The 17,308-nt window shown below is 40.7% G+C and overlaps 1 protein-coding gene across 3 annotated transcripts in view; it reads left to right on the top strand.

Annotated features, from left to right (window-relative positions):
• The window catches only part of DROSHA (drosha ribonuclease III), a 478,288-nt gene that overhangs the window by 327,293 nt on the left and 133,687 nt on the right, over nucleotides 1-17,308 (top strand). For all 3 annotated transcript variants that reach the window (XM_040353574.1, XM_040353573.1, XM_040353575.1), the window contains one exon: nucleotides 16,839-16,938. In XM_040353574.1, the coding sequence (XP_040209508.1) occupies nucleotides 16,839-16,938 (100 nt within the window). The remainder of the gene's footprint in view (nucleotides 1-16,838; nucleotides 16,939-17,308) is intronic.

Raw genomic sequence — 17,308 nt, 5'->3', positions numbered from 1 at the left:
TAGTGAAAAACAGTCAGAAAAGATGAGTAGGGAAAAAAAATGTCAGACACCTCCACCTGAAAAAACATTCCCTGTTTTGGAGGTTGTCTCATTGTTGCCCATCTAGTGCACCAATTGTTAATTTCAATTAACAGCAAAGCAGCTGAAACTGATTAACAACCCCCTCTGTATACACCCCTCCCCCTCTGCTGCTTAACTGACCAGATCAATATCCCAGGAGTTCTGATTCAAAAGTGCTCCTTGAATTTTTTTGAGCAGTGTACAAGCTTGTAGAAAAAAGTGACATGTTCAAAAGACTTATTGTGCCTCATAGATTATACGTTGGGGGTGTTTTCTTTCCAAAATAGGGGTAATTTTTTTGGCGTTTCCATTGTCCTGGTGCTCCAGGGCCTTCAAAAGTGTAAGAGGTAGTCAGGAAATTAGATGTGTAATTTATGCTCCTAGAATGCCTGAAGGTGCCCCCTACATGTTGGGCCTCTGTATGTGGCCACGCTGTGTAAAAGTCTCACACATGTGGTATCGCCATACTCTGGCATAATAGCAGAATGTGTTTTGGGGTGTAATTTGTGGTATGCATATGCTGTGTATGAGAAATAACCTGATAATATGACAAATTTTGTGAAAGAAAATAAATCATGATTTTGCAAAGCATTGTGAGAAAAAATGTTAACTTCAAAAAATTCACCATGCCTCTTTGTAAATATCTTGGAATGTCTACTTTCCAAAAAGGGGTCATTTGGGGGGTATTTGTACTTTCCTGGCATGTTAGGGTCTCAAGAAATGAGATGATGTCAGTACTGGTGTGATCAATTTTCAGAGATTGGTACCATAGGTTGTGGACTCTATAACTTTCACAAAGACCAAATAATATTCACCAATTTGGGTTATTTTTTTACAAAAGATATGTAGCAGTATACATTTTGGCCAAAATGTTTAAAGAAAAATTACTGATTTGCAAAATGTTATAACAAAAACAAGGAAAATTCATATTTTTTTACAGAATTTTCAGTCTTTTTTTTTTCTTTTATAGCACAAAAATTAAAAAACTCAGCGGTGATAAAATACCACCAAAAGAAAGCTCTATATGTGTGAAAAAAAAGGACAACAATTTCATATAGGTACAGTGTTGCATGACTGAGTAATTGTCATTCAAAATGTGAGAGCACCGAAAGCTGAAATTTGGTCTGGTTAGGAAGGGGGTGCCAAGTGGTTAAAGTGGAGGTTCACCCTTTAAAAAAAATTCTGACATCACACAGAGTCGAGCCATCCTACCGACAGACTCCTGTTTTTTTTTTTTTTTTACACATACCTCGTTATCACGATTTTCACCTCACGGCAATCCCGCGGGAGTGGGCGTTCCCAAGCAATGCCTGTGATTGACAGGCTTCCGAGCGGCGCATACTGCGCGTCACAGGTTGCCGACAGAACCCGAACGTCTGTGCGCAGGCGCCGTATAGAGCCGCACCGACGTTCGGGTTTTTTTCGGCAACCTGTGAAGCGCAACCCTTAGTGAGCACCACTTACCAGATTTGATGCGACCCCTTTTAACTATAAGAAGATCAACAAGTACGTTGTTTCTGTCTCCTTTGCTTGCCTCCTCATCCTCCTCTGGTCCACTTCACCCGGATGACACCACCACAAAAAAGAGAGGACTCAAAATAGTGTATTACCGTTTGTTTTGTTCTCTAAAACCATTAAAACTCCAGTGCATCAGTAATACATGTGAGTCCATAGAATCCTAGTATACTAAATAAACCATTAAAATGGCTGCGGTGACTGGAAGTACATCATCTGAAGTGACTTGGTGAACGGGGCTCCATCCAACATGTTTCATTAGTTATTACATGACTGGCTATCATTAATAACTTATTGCGTACGATCAGGGCTCAACATTTCAAGTCCTGAGCTACTAGCCAGGCCTTAAGGGTTACTCACCACCAGTTGCCACCAACCGATCCCTACCTTCACCACCCCTAATCACGCCCTCATAAATTATCTCATGAAATTACATTTAAATGTTATATGCAGAATTAAGCTGCAAAAATAAATATTAACAACTTTATCAGTGCAGCCTCACCAGTGTCCACCAATGCAGCCTTACCTGTGCCACCAATGCAGCCTCACCTGTGCCCACCATTGCAGCCGCAGCTTACCTGTGCCCACCATTGCAGCCGCAGCTTACCTGTGCCCACCATTGCAGCCGCAGCTTACCTGTGCCCACCATTGCAGCCACAGCTTACCGGTGCCCACCATTGCAGCCACAGCTTACCTGTGCTCACCATTGCAGCCGCAGCTTACCTGTGCTCACCATTGCAGCCGCAGCTTACCTGTGCTCACTATTGCAGCCGCAGCTTACCTGTGCTCACCATTGCAGCTGCAGCTTACCCGTGCTCACCATTGCAGCTGCAGCTTACCTGTGCTCACCATTGCAGCCGCAGCTTACCTGTGTCCACCATTACAGTCTCAGTTACATGTGCCCACCATTGCAGCCTCAGTTACATGTGCCCACCATTCCTGCCTCAGTCACATGTGCCCACCATTGCAGCCTCAGTTACATGTGCCCACCATTGCAGCCTCGGCATGAAGAAAGAGAAAAGCCGCAGGGTTTACAGAACGAGTGGGCTCAATTTTGCTTAAGAACACAGCCATGAATAAAGAATGGTACGAAAACATCCTCCGAGAGCAACTTCTCCCAACCATCCAAGAACAATTTGGTGATGAACAATGCCTTTTCCAGCATGATGGAGCACCTTGCTGGAAAATGGGCTGCCATCAGTCAGGATGTGGCCCAGAAGTTGATTTACAGCATGCCAGGGCAGATTGCAGAGGTCTTGAAAAAGAAGGGTCAACACTGCACATATTGACTCATTGCATACTAAAGCAGCAGACCTTGTGAAAATGTATATTTGCGTCATTCGCAAAACATTTGGCCAAATCTGCCTCAATACGTGAAGCTACTGAGCCATAGTAAGCATTTAGAAGAGGACTGACCCTTTCTCTGAATTTGTTTGATCTGCATACTTGTTCATAGTCAGTAAATCAGAAAGTATCATTACTAGTTGGTCACCGTTAGAGCCAGGAAGATAGTAATTTAAGAGGAAGCTCAGCAACGTCAGTACCATATTTTATTATAACAGATTTACTCTTAACATAATCATAGCTATGTGGCGAACAATTCACCTTACTGATGTACAAAGCCAAGCAGCTGCTTTTATCTTTCAATATTAAAAATTCAACAATAAATTGTTTACAGGCAGTGACTGTGAGTTATAGACACCAAATTCAGTTTTTCTGAGAACATTGGGTTATATTGCTGCCTTCAGGAGGAATTGGACACTGGCAAGCAAAAACATGTAAATAAAAAAGTAGTGAGAGCAGATCACAAAGACAACGAACTTCCAGAAATTGATTTTATGTTAAAAAAAATGAAAATCCAGATTTTCCCCTTTTTAGAGAATGGGGTGAATCTGTTTGCTTGTCCCCTGTGTTTTTTTTTTTTTTTGTGTGTTGCTGCTTTTAGAGCTGACTCTATCACTGGCAGAGCTGATATGTCTGAGAAATCTAAAGCAACAGCCCTGATGCAGTTAGCAACCTAGCAATGCCATCTGGGGAACGATCAAACAAAATTAATATAGCCCTACCAGGCACTGGCAGTTTCAGAAATGCATTTACATTTCCGTCATTATCAGCGTCAGATATTTTTCCTCGTGTGTTCGCCCATAGACCAGTTTATCATCTCTTTTCTCTAGGTACCAATTGTACGAATATTCACGGCACTGGTTATATGTGCATGTGGCACTCATTTCCGTAGATAGAATTTTAGCATGCCCTTCTCTTGCATTGTAAGGACAATAAAATAAATGTATTTGCTGGTGTTTCCAGCGTCTGCAGTTTTTTTTTTGTCTTCTTTTTCAGACTCTTGCAAAATTTAAGATATGTTTAATCGCTTTCCTTGGCACAGCAGACAGTCTAACCTTGGAATTTGCACGAAGAAATACGGCAGTATATACAATAGTTTGTGCTTTTTTTTGCTTGCTTCTGACATACAACCACGAAACAAATACTGCAGAAATTTCCAAAGTGCGGTTTTAGAGCTGATTTATGAAACGTTTCTAAAGACCTGCACCAGCAACCTATGAGGAGGGAAAAATATCTGTAATGCCCATATTTCTCTATAATAAGAAACCAACCGAGTCTTTCACAATGAAGAATTAAAGTAGGGCAGGTTATTTCAGAAGGAAACACACACTTGAAAAGTGTTTTTTTTTTTTTTGTTAGATCTGCTTTATTGCACACAGCGACAGAAATATCTGGAAATCTCTCTGCTGAGGTTAACCTGGCTCAGGCAATGTGCACACAAGAACAAAAGGGACACTTGGCATGTATTGCTGTAGTTTGCCAAGCGTATGTAAACTCTTAACAATGAACCTCTTTTATTTTCCCCATTTAGGTATGCTAATTATACCAATTAAATAGTTTTGTTATATCTGTTCCATAAGTGCGGAAACTTGGATTGACGCAGCTCAATGCACACTAGGTGTGAATAAGCCCATTAGAAAAAATGTATATAGCTGATCTGATCACTACTCATTTAGGATGTAGATGTGCTGTGTGATAAAAAAATAATACTAACTGCAGCATTTAGCCACATTACCTGGATGACCACCATTAGGAAATTTTCTAGATGTGACACATTTACTTAAAACTGGAATGTTTAAAATCTGGTGCAGCTGTGCATGGTAGCCAATCAGATTCTAGCTTCAGGTTGCTCAATTAAGCTTTAACAAAAAAAAAAAAAAAATGGAATCTAATTGTTTTCTATGCAGAGCTAATCCAGATTTTGCACTCTCCAATTTTAGTGAATTAAGTGTAAACAATACAGTGATAACAGTGCTAGTGGGATAACAACAATCGTAAGTAAAAACAAGAGCTGCCAGCACGCCATTAATTATTTATCACAGCAATACATAGAACACCAACATTTTCTGTGCTACAATTTAAATAAAATTAATATAACAGAAATAATAAAAAAAATCAAGGTAAAAAGGTCCCAGTGTGATAAAAAGTAAAAAATTTGAAAGGTTGGGTGTAATGGTGAAAGAAAAGTATCAAACACCTCTTCAAAAGTGTTCCTCCTCCACACAGAGACTCAAATCTGCTTTCCTGAATGATATGACTAAAGCCTTATACACACAATCGGATTTTCTGCAGACAAAGCCTCGGACTTTTGTCCGAAGGGTGTTGGCCAGGAATTTGTCTTACAAACGGCACACAATGGTCAGCCAACAAACACACATTTGGAAAATCCGACAACAGACCTTTGTTCATGGCAAATTTTACAGCCTGTCATCCAAAATTTGTCCACGGAAAATCCGACAATTGTCTGACGGATTTTCTCCCAACAGCCTGTCATCACACAATTCCCATCAGAAAATCCGATCGTGTGTATGAGGCTTAAGAGTATAAAAGGCTGGGCAATTCCATCAGTCTGCAGGCGATCTCCTCCTTCATCGCATGTGCCGCCATATTGCCTTAGCTAAACATCACATTTACATTTATTAAATCACTCCCTCAGTGTTTTTTGCTGCTAACATCTTGAAATCTGATTCTTGAATGTTGTAGCTTAATATAACTGGACAATGTAGTTGTCACAAATGATTGTCATTTTTAAAGTTGACACAACAGCACTGGGAAAAAATGTAGGGTCCAATGCTTCAGGGTTAATTAATATAAAAGGGCTAATAAATAAATGGGTTCTTTTTTTTTTTATATATCTCATTGATCTTATGTTTTTTTTTCTACAAGCCAAACTTGGGCATATCCATGAAATGATTCTTTCTAAACCTGTCAATTTGATGGTTATACCACAGCATAAAGTTATCAAATAATGCGCTGCAGCAAAATAAGTGCAACCTTAACCACTTAAGGACCTTGGCTGTTTTTCAGATTTGGTGTTTACAAGATTAAAATAGTTTTTTTTTGCTAGAAAATTACTTAAAACCCCCAAACCTTATATATATTTTTTTTCTAACACCCTAGAGAATAAAATGGCAGTCATTGCAATACTTTTTGTCACACCGTATTTGCGCAGCGGTCTTACAAGCGAACTTTTTGGAAAAAATTCACTTTTTTGAATTAAAAAATAAGACAACAGTAAAGTTAGCCCTATTTTTTTTTTTTATATTGTGAAAGATAATGTTACGCCGAGTAAAATGATACCCAACATGTCACGTTTCAAAATTGCGCCCGCTCGTGGAATGGCGTCAAACTTTTAACCTTAAACATCTCCATAGGCGACGTTTAAAAAAATTCTATAGGTTGCATCTTTTGGGTTACAGAAGAGGGCTAGAATTATTGCACTCCTCTAACGATCGCGGTGATATCTCACTTGTGTGGTTTAAACACCGCTTTCATATGCGGGCGCTACTCACGTATGCGTTCGTTTCTGCCCGCAAGCTCGTCAGGACGGGGCGCTTTAAAAAACATTTTTGTTTGTTTTCTTATTTATTTGTATTTATTTTATTAATTTTTACACAAAAAAAAAAAAAATGGGTCACTTTTATTCCTATTACAAGGAATGTAAACATCCCTTGTAATAGAAAAAAGCATGACAGGTACTCTTAAATATGAGATCTGGGGGTCAAAAAGGCCTCAGATCCCATATTTAGACTTAAATGCAAAAATATATATATATATATATATATATATATATATATATATATATATATATATATATATTTTGTAATTTGAAAAAATGACAACTAGAAAATATTGCTTTAAGAAGCATGGGCGGAAGTGACGTTTTGACCTCACTTCCGCCCTGCTATGCTATGGGGACGAGTGGGGGCCATCCCAGCCGAGGAGATGAAAGGACCCGATCGCCTCCGCCGCTGCCGACGGCTCTGGTAAGTGGCGGAGGGCGCGGGAGAGTGTCAGGAGGGGGGCCCCTCTCCCGCCGCTGATAAGGGTGATCTTGCGGCGAATCACGAATTACAGGACCACTCAAACAAAAGGTGGATATCTTGGTTGTGGCAGCAGCTGCTGCTGTTACCGAGATATCCATCTTTAAAGTACCGACGTATATGTACATGAGCAGGTCCTTAAGTGGTTAAAACTATGTAGTTTAAAGCCTCATACACACAATCAGACTTCCGATATCCGAAGGGCGTTGTCCGTGAACTTGTTCTGCATACAGACGGCAGAACGTTTTCAGCCAGCATACATCAAACTTTGTGTTTTTTCGGCTCTTTACCGCCACCCTTTGGGCAACGTCTGCTATTGTTGTCTGATGGTTAGCATTTTTTTGGAGCATGCGTGTACTTTGGATTTTAGTCCGACAAATTTGTGTACACACGATCGGATGATCCGATGTAACACATTTGTCGCCAGACAATTTGAGAGGATGCGCGGCCAATTTCAAAAACAATTGTCCGATGGAGCATACAGACGCTCGGATTATCCGAAAAAACATGTCCGTCGGAAAATATCCTATCGTGTGTACGGCCCTTTAGGCCCCATTCACACGGTCGGATCGTTAGGTCGGCCTGTCAGTTTTGTCGGCGGACCTGAACGGCCGCTCCATGCAAGCCTATGGAGCGTCGAATGTGAGCGGTGACATGTCCGCTGACATCCGAACCGATCCGCTAAAATCGGACGTATGGCGATACGTCGCCATCCGTCCATGGGGAATTGGATCGGGCGAGATCTGATGAAAACGAACATGCTGTCCTTTTTCATCAGATCTCTCCATAGGAGACAAGCTTGATAATCTCCTCCCCGCTCAGCGAGCAGAGAGCTACCTGTCATCCACCAGCTAAGCGGAGAGATCTCTCGCTGAGCTGGCGGGAGCTGGCGGTTTCAGTAGAGACGGAGTCCGCCTCGTCCGAATGAAGCCTTAGACTTGCTGATGTAATGCATCCCTAGAAAAGCTAAATATGTCAGGTTATGAGTAATATGGTTGCCCCCATTTGTATTTAGAGACCCTGTTTATCTTGCCTCCCTTTTTTTTGTATATTAGTGGCTACAATAAAGTGAACCTGTAAAAGCCATTACCTTTGTTCTTTGCTTAAAATCAGACACGTCCCTTGTTATCATGATAGTAGATCATGGGTTACTGATGACCCAGTGGACTCTCTTGTCCTAGGAAATTAAAAAAAATATCTGCTGCTCTTCTGATATTTTTTCAGTGTATTTGTTCTTTGCCACTGTGCTGCTTTATTATTATTATAAATATGGTACATGTTTCTGTGCTCTTAGCCTGTAACATCCCTCTTCAGTTATGTGGTTGCCTTTGAAGTCTTTTACAGTGCTGATGGGCTCAAAATGTAAGATTACAGAATGAAATCCAGCGTGACTGTCGTGTCAGACGCCTTTTTATTTTTTATTTTATTTTCTCTCCTCTCCTCCCTCTTGAAGGGATCAGCTTGCCTGGAACAGATAGGCAGCTTCCAGAGCTTGAGTCCAATTTGCAGGAAGAAGGGCGATTATTTCAAAATGTTTGTCACTTCTCCTTGCTGTGATTTATCTCTGATCTTGTATTTCCTAACCTGAAGTGAAAAGCTTGTTTACAAGTGAGATTAGTTTTATGGGAATACACATTGGAAGGGATTAGAAGATAGAAAAGCCTTGTGTGCAGCATGGACTGGTTAAGGTTTAATTCATCTTGCCTGAAGATTCAGCAATTACCTTTTGAAACATTCATAAAACTTTGTGTGTGTGTGTGTGTGTGTGTGTGTGTGTGTGTGTGGTGTGTATGTTTTACTGCTTTTCATGTTTTAACAAGCAGTATTTATAATTTCAGGTCCATTTGTTTCAATCAAAATAAACGGTCTGGACATTATAGCTACTGCATTTTACTATCATTTATTTTTTTTCCTTAAAGTTTTTTTTATATTTTTCCCAAGTTATATTTCTGTCAATAACATTTTGCATTGATTTGGTAGTCTTTTCTGCTAATGCCATACCAACTCCAAAACTGTTTAAAAATTGCAAGCAGATTTTTATTTTTATTATCTATAAATGTCGCATGGGAAGGAATGCAGTATTTTACATTCAGTTGAATGTTCATTGCACTCCAGTTTGTTCCAGGGGTCAAGTCCTGGGGAAAAAAGTGTGGCAACTCCCACCCAAGATCCACTCCCCCACCAAAAAAAAAAAATGATACGCTCATATGCATAATTACTAAACCGCATGTTTTTCTTTAAGCAAGTTCTTTCTAAATCCCGTGATAACTCGCGGCAGACCTCCGCAATGTCTCCTGGGAACAATGACAAAAGCTCCCAGGAGACATTGCGGCATCGAGGAAGTGACGGAATACCCGCACACTACTCGATGAATCTATATACAGGAAGCAGCCAGTAACATAAAGGATTACTAAGGTTCGCCTGCCCCTGACAGTGACTTGAGCTGGGCATCGCCGCTTAGTGAAGGATTGGCTCTGGTGGCTCGGCTGCTCTAGTCCTGCAAAGGGAACTGCGTTCCTGCTGAGAAAAAAGTGCAGGAACTCCGTGCCCACGCGTTCCCGCAGGACTTGAGCCCTGGTTTGTTCTCATTAAAGCCTCATTCTCTATACTCTGATAAGTGTTACCAGGAGCATTGTGTAGATATAAGCCTGTCTTTGGTGTACACAGTTGCCAGTGTTCATTGAAACATTGCCTAATGTTGATTAAAACTCTAAGGCCCCATACACACGATAGAATCCATCCGCTGAAAAATCCCAGCGAATGGGTTTCAGGGGATAGATCCTATGGTGTGTACACTCCAGCGGATCTGTTTCCGCGGATATTTATCCCCTGGGATGGATTTCCAGCAGATAAATATTTGATGACATGCTATCAAATCTATCCGCTGGAATCCATCCCAACGGATGGATCCGCTGGTCTGTATAGACTCACCGGATCCATCCGTCCGAAGGGATCCCCCGCATGCGTCGTAATGATTCGACGCATGCGTGGAATTCCTTATATGACAGCGTCGCGCACGTCGCCGCGTCATAATCGCGGCGACGGCGCGACACGTCATCGCCAGAGGATTTCGGCGCGGATTTCAATGCGATGGTGAGTACACTCCATCGCATGGAAATCCGCACAAATCCTCGAGAGGATTTATCCGCGGAAACGGTCCGCTGGACCGTATTCGCGGATAAATCCTCTCGTGTGTATGGGGCCTAACACTGCATGGTGTATGTTAGATGCATTAAAGAGGAAGTAAACCCTGTATAACTTCCTCTTTATTTCCTTAGCCTAATGGCTTTATTTCCTTAGCCTAATGGCTATTATGCATCCCATAGTAAATCATTATGTGTCACTTACCTGAAACCAAAGCCTGTGTTGTCAACACTGTCCCCACTAGCAGCAAGCGTCCATCTTCACCCCACTTCCTTCCAGGGGCCGTGAGCTGTTGCTGGCCGGAGTCACGTGATGTCACTCCTGCGCATGCACGCAGGAGCTGCCAGTCACGGCATGACCCCTTTCGGTTTAGGAGAGATTTGCAGCACCCACAGGTAAGCCTTAATATAGGCTTACCTGTAGGTAAAAGTGGTTGTACAGGGTGTACAACCACTTTAAGTAGTTGTCCAAATGTCACTCAGTATTGACATTTTCAAAAGGTCCCTATGGGGTTTGGTTGCATCAGAGGATTTGCATTTATACGTGGCTTGTTGACACCCATAAGTTTATTAGATAGTGGCTACAGTTTTGTATAACTCAGAGATGGGCACTGGTCATGGTTGACTATAGTATGCAGTCAAATTTTGGCTTTTAACTTCTACTTTGCAATAGAAATATGGAAGTTGCCTTTTAAATGACTACCGTAGGCTTCACTGTCCTTTTTTTTTGCCAAATTATACATTTAGATATTTAACATTGCGGTTTTGTAAAACGGTGTGCCTTGCTGTTTTTTTATTTGCTTAAAGACAACTTGTATAATGCCTGGACCTTGCAAAATAAAAGGTTCACTTGACCACAAGGAATCTTTGCTTACATTATTTGTGGTCCTCTATGTGCTGCTACAGCTTGTAAGTATCTTTTTAGATGTGGTTATGAATAAAGCCATACAGGGGAGTGTGTGCAGCCATGTGCATTGTTTTTACATTGTAAAAGTCAGACTGCACAGGAATTTTTGGGAAGTGCAGCAGCAGATCTGGGTAGCTGTGGACTGTTCAAAAAGAAGCCTACTTTTCTTTACCTAGTTCAGGCAAACTACAAATGTATCTAATTTGGGGCAAAGTAACAGATCCATTTACAGTATCTGCCTATAAATAATATACCTTGGGTTCCCTTCTACCTGTTTCACCCTCCAGAATGAAATAACTGGTACAGGGGATCATGTGACTTTCTCCCCTACCATTCACAGTGATTCCAGAGTGACCAATCACTAAGGCCAAATGCTGTGTGGAAGCAAGGAGGGGGTCTTTAAGCCATATGTATGCTCTAACAAGGCCAACTTAGAGCTTACACATGGCTTTCTTGTTTCTCTCTGGCAGCAGGTAAACTTGGAAGATAAGAATATGTAGCCAAGAGGGCGCACTGTTAAGTAAGACTGTTACATTACCCTGACTTGGGAAAACAGTTGCGGGACAAGGTTTTTCAGTGCCAAAGGTCAAAGTGTCCTCTCCACAATGAGGTTCACCAAATTCTAAGCCCATATCCTAAACATATAAGCAAAGGCTGAATACAAATTTGACTTTAATTCATCTGATCATGAATGCTAATTTAATGAAGAGTATGTGGTGTATTGCATGCAGTTGTTAAGGCCTCTTTCACACTGCCCTACTTTACTTTTTGTGCAGTTTTCCTGCACTTTCCCAGAGACTTCTATGAGGTCCTGCGGTTTTGGTGCAGTTTCAGAAAGTGCATCAAAACTCCTGCATGCTACATCTTTGGCATGCTTTCTGAAACTGCAGGACAATATAGAAGTCTGCAGGTTTCATGCGGTTTAGCTGTGCTTTGCCCAAAGTGCGGTGTGAATCAACTGTAAGTTTACTGAAATTAGAAACTCAATGTATCAAATTGAATAGGTAGCATACAATGGCAACTTTGTATCATGGCCTCTCATCGGTGTTCCACAGATCTGCAAAAAGTCAAACCCAGCTGTCAAAATGACAGCTAAGAACATACATTTTGTAACAGTCCCATCCAGTTCAGCATATTTACAAGGCCTCTCTGTCTAACACATCTCCTAGCACCACCTTTATCAAGCAATATCGTAATATCCACCAAGCATTGACGGGTATCAGTACATAACTTATGCTTCAGACTTTACACATCAACCTTTACGGAGTAGATAACCTTGTATGCCTCTCGCTGATGCCCAACCAACACATACAGGACCCCAGGAGAATCCCTCATCTCCCAAGAATTTACAGGTGGAACAGCTCCTATCCTCAGTCCTCCAATTTACTTGCGTCTGTGGCTGCAAAGTTCAAACACTCCCAGGAGTCCATCTCTCTACCATTTCCTTACTCTTCTCCAACATGAAGTCAGCAGATTCTGCACCTAATGAGTTCTCACTGCCAGATACTCTCACAGAAGGATTGGAAACTACCTATATTGGTCACTTGTTTGTGATTCTATTAAACTTGCCATTGCTTTTCATAGGGCTGTGTGTGAGCCCAGTGATTGACAAGTAGAAGAGAGTAAAAACTGACCCTAATGAATGAAACACACATTGCTTATTATAAAATAAACCCTATTTTAAAATCCTGCTATTGTAACATGAAAAACAATGTTATTACTGTTATTTTATAATATCATAGGAAGCTTTTTTTTCATATTAATCCTAATCAAGGAAAATTGCCTACCTTTAGAGCAGTTCTTGCTGTCATTGAGGTATTATTCAGCTGCGTAACTATTTGTCCTGCTTACAGAGTCTTTGCAGCTCTTAGTATACTTATATTTCACAGAATCCTGTGATTACACCATTAAGAAAATATCTAGATGCAGTGATTTAAATGGAACTAAAGTTGATGAGCAACTTTTAAAACCAGAAGCTTTTACGTGATTTTCTATTTTTCCAGGAGTTCTTTTTTAATCCTTTTTGCTAGAGCTGAATGTTTTCTGTATGATGCAGTGCAGCATTGTTTCCTATGTGTTGCTCATTTACTTAATCAATCTTATGTTTTTATTAATGTGTTCTGACAACAGGCAGGTTTAGCTTCCTTGATGCTGGCAGAATAATGCACTTCCAGGGAGACCTAAGTAATGTATTTCCAGAATGAAGGCAAGATAGACAGACGCTAGAGACAGCACATTTTGCTGCCATGTACTCTGACACCTTTTGTTCCCTGACTAGCCTTGCTTAATAACTCAAGCTAACGGCACAAAACTGCCATCATTCTTAAAACTGGCTTCACTTGAACTATAAGAGAGTGAAATACTTCATTCCCTTCTTCAAAAACCTGGGATTATCAGTTGCTCCTTTATTTCTTTATATCTGAGAATGTATAGAGAAAAAGCCAATGAAGCTTGATAGGACAAGTATTCCGAATTCTGCCAAAAGAATTGTCCTTGCCTGTGACAGTGTATTTCTCTGTTCGTACAACCAACCCACCAGGGAACCCATTCAGTTCTCTAGTTTAGTCATAAAAAACATTGGTTGCTTAGGAGAACCAGTTTTAACTGTAGATTATTGGATACTACAGAGATGCATTGTTTTACGGTAATGAAACTGCTGTACACCTAAAAATATGTACTGTTACCTATACTTTGCAGATCACAGCATTGATTTTCTAATGGGTGAAACCAGTGGTGGCTGTTTTTTTTTGGGGGGGGGCAGCAAGCCCCACACTTAACCTATCTAGGTTGGTGCTCTGCGCTCCGATCCCACCCTTTTTTGAAGCCTATTATAGCCTCTGGCTCTAATCACGTGCTTCAAAAAAACAACAACCCCCCCTTCCCCCATTGGAATCCATGCATCCGGTGCCCTGCATGTAGATTAGGGGGTCGGGCGAATGGATATGGGGTCGTCGCCTGTGCGCCCCCAATGGGGCGCCACCGTGTGAAACTTTACTATTAAAAAAAATATATATATATATATGGAATTTAATCAAATAACTAATGTCAATATCCAACAGACTTTGAATAAGTATTATAACACCCAGTAGAAACAGGTCCCCTGTCGCACAACGCGCATCACCAGATTTCCGGAAATAGCCGAGCTGCGAGTCGGCACTATACGGCGCCTGTGCAGTCAGCTCTACACGGTGGGCGCAGGCGCCGTATAGTGCCGACTCGCAGCTCGGCTATTTCCGGAAATGTGGTGACGCGCGTTGTGTGACGGGGGACCTGTTTTTAAAAGCTGTCAATCATCGAACCGAAGCATAGGAACGCCCAGTCCCGCAGTCATCGGAACCCTGAGGCAGGGATAGGAACGCCCAGTCCCGGAGTCATCAGAACGCGGAAGCCCTGGACAAAATCAGAATATAAAGATATGTACAGAGTATGTAGTTTTTACTATAACTGCCAAGTCATAATTTTGTAAGAGGTAAGTTAGCTTTGCTTTGTCTACTTCTGATACTTAAAGTGAAATTTTCACAAACCTGAGCTGTTCGCGCTGAACATATTATCAAAAATACATAAGCAGGGGTTAGCGTCCGTGAAAACAAAATGAGCAACAGATCTAGACATATAGGCTCAGTTTGAATTGTCCAGGCTTGTGATGGGTTTATTTTAAGCTTGAGCCCCAATTCACACTCTTAGGCCTTGTACACACCATAGGATAGCCAGAGGACAGCGGTCTGAAGGACCGTTTTCATCAGTTCAAACCGATCGTGTGTAGGCCCCATAGGTTATCTATCCTTAGGTTAAAAAAATGAGACCTTGCTTTAAAATGTAACCCATGGACTGGTAACCGATTAGGTCAAAACCGATCGTTAGTATGCAAAAGCATCGGTTAAAAACCCGCGCATGCTTGGAAGCATTGAACTTTGTTTTTTTCAGCACGTCGTTGTGTTTTACGTCACCGCATTCTAACACGATCGTTTTTTTAACTGATGGTGTGTACGCACGACGGACCATCAGTCAGCTTCATAGGTTAACCTAAGACAACGGTCCTTCAGACTGTTGTCCTCTGGCTATCCTATCGTGTGTACAAGGCCTCACATTGCATGTCATTCCCAGGAATTGTACTACATTCCTGTGCAAATCACATGCTATTCTGTGTGGAACAATTTTGAGCCTATTCATTTGAATGACTCAAATTGCACCGCATCCGCATGAAAAATGTGCAGGCAGCTTTGTTTGTTTGCACTGGAACACCCATGTGATCTGATTTAGGCAAACACACTGTGTTTATGCATTAACTCGGTGTAATTGCTATGCGGTGTGGGAAATGCATAGGAATCGTTGCTGATGTGGGGCTCAGTGTCAGTGGTAACAGATTAACGCACTCTAATAGTTACTTCCCTTTTATCTTGCCAATGTCATACAGTGTCCCCCAGTTCCTGAGAGTGCATATCTCCATATCACAGAGACCTGTCATTAATAAGAATGTGCACAGGAATTAGGTCGTTTTGGATGAGGTAGTCGACAAGGCACTAAATATAAAGCTTTGTTGAGGCAAAAAAATACCTATACTCATAGAACACCAAAAAAAATTGATTCTTTCAGGTCAGTTGTGACTGATTCTCTTTGGGACGCATTTGAGTGTGTAACAGGACCTATTTATATATAAGGCATTATCTTCATATGCCCAAGTGCCTAGGTAATGCTTCAAGTGACTGAGGAAGAACATTCAAAGTAGACCTAAAGGCAAAACCTTTTTTTTTTTTTTTTTTTTGGATATAGTAAGGTTCTTATCCTTATCCTGTTCTGGTGACAACCCAAAATTTGGGTTTTGCTTTGGCTTTCACTCTTGGTGATAATGACGAACAGGGCAAATTGAGAGATTGAATCATCCTAAAGGGGGCAGAGATGGCAATAAAAACCCTGCAAGTGTTCCAATCCCTCTCCTCCAAAAAGTTTTTACTTTATTTTAATAAAAAAGTATATCTAAAGGCAAAAAAAATTTTCTTTTCCAATAGTTGGTTTGCAAACAAGAGTAAGCTCATACAAACACATTGAAATGTGTGTGTAAAAAAAAATAAAAACATTACTCGTAATCAAATACCATACACATATTTCACATAGGCAGAAAGGGAACCAGTGAGAGGGTTATTTGGATGAAGACAGATGAGAAACACAGTGGTATCATTAGTGGGAAAGCTGGAGTTTATGTAGAACCCGTGGAAATGCATTTTTGGATCCAAGGGTTATCACACACACACATTTTCTTAATGACTTATATAGGTAGTTATTTACTGTACATACATTTTCATGTATTATTTTTGGAACTCCAGTACAAGTACTATTATACTTTATATACATATGCAAGTGTGGGGTTCAAGTGTTCCTTTATGTACTGAAAAGAACCACTTTCCTTTGCATTGCTGGAATGTGCTGTTTGAAAAAAAAAAATCCCTGCTGTGGATTCTAAGATATTTCTATCATGCTTTATTTCAAACGCTGAAAAGAGAAGCCGGCCAAGTCTGCAGGTTATGGAATATGTAGCAGAGAAAATCTTTGCCGGTAAAGCTTTTGACACCACTCAGGTTTCTGCTTTAGATATCATGTATTGATCTGCATTTTTCTCTCCTGACAGCTGGCTCCAATTTGTGTACAAGTACAGTGCAGTGGAAGTGATAGATTAATAATGAATAATATCTCTCTCTAATCTATGCATATTTCACAACACCGATAAATGCTAATTCTTATTCTCCATAAGCAGCACAGTTTGATCATTACTACTGATTGATTTTCTTTTTGTGCCAGTTATGATATTCTTTCATTTTATTTGCATGACAGCGTCCACCTGTACTACCTATTTCCCAGTCTAGAAGAAGGAGGATTGGCTACGTATCGGACGGCTATTGTTCAAAATCAGCATCTTGCAATGCTGGCAGAGGTAATAATACTTAAAAGAATGTTGTTTTTGTGTCCCATTTCTCCCCAAATCTTTTTTTTTTTTTTCTGATGATTTTCTGCTAGCCTCTTCTGTACCCCCCTTCTTCTTTTCTCTGCGATATTATTAAATCTCTACAATGACAGTGGCTACTTCTATTTATGCCATTCAGGTTTATTTATTGCATAATATGCAGCATTTTCTCGTCCACAATATTTAATATCCGCAGACTCTTTCAAAGTAGGTTCATCTACATTTCAGTGCTTTTGCAATAAAGGTGCTTTCTGCTGAGATAATAGAGAAAATGCAATGTAAACCTAAGCCCCAAGATGTTAATAATTATTTAAATGAGTCTTTGAACTTCCCACCGTAA

This window comes from Rana temporaria, chromosome 5, assembly GCF_905171775.1.
Source record: "Rana temporaria chromosome 5, aRanTem1.1, whole genome shotgun sequence".
Classification (NCBI taxonomy): Eukaryota; Metazoa; Chordata; class Amphibia; order Anura; family Ranidae; genus Rana; species Rana temporaria.
Note: the sequence above shows the minus strand (reverse complement) of the source record. Positions and strands in the feature narration are given on the sequence as shown.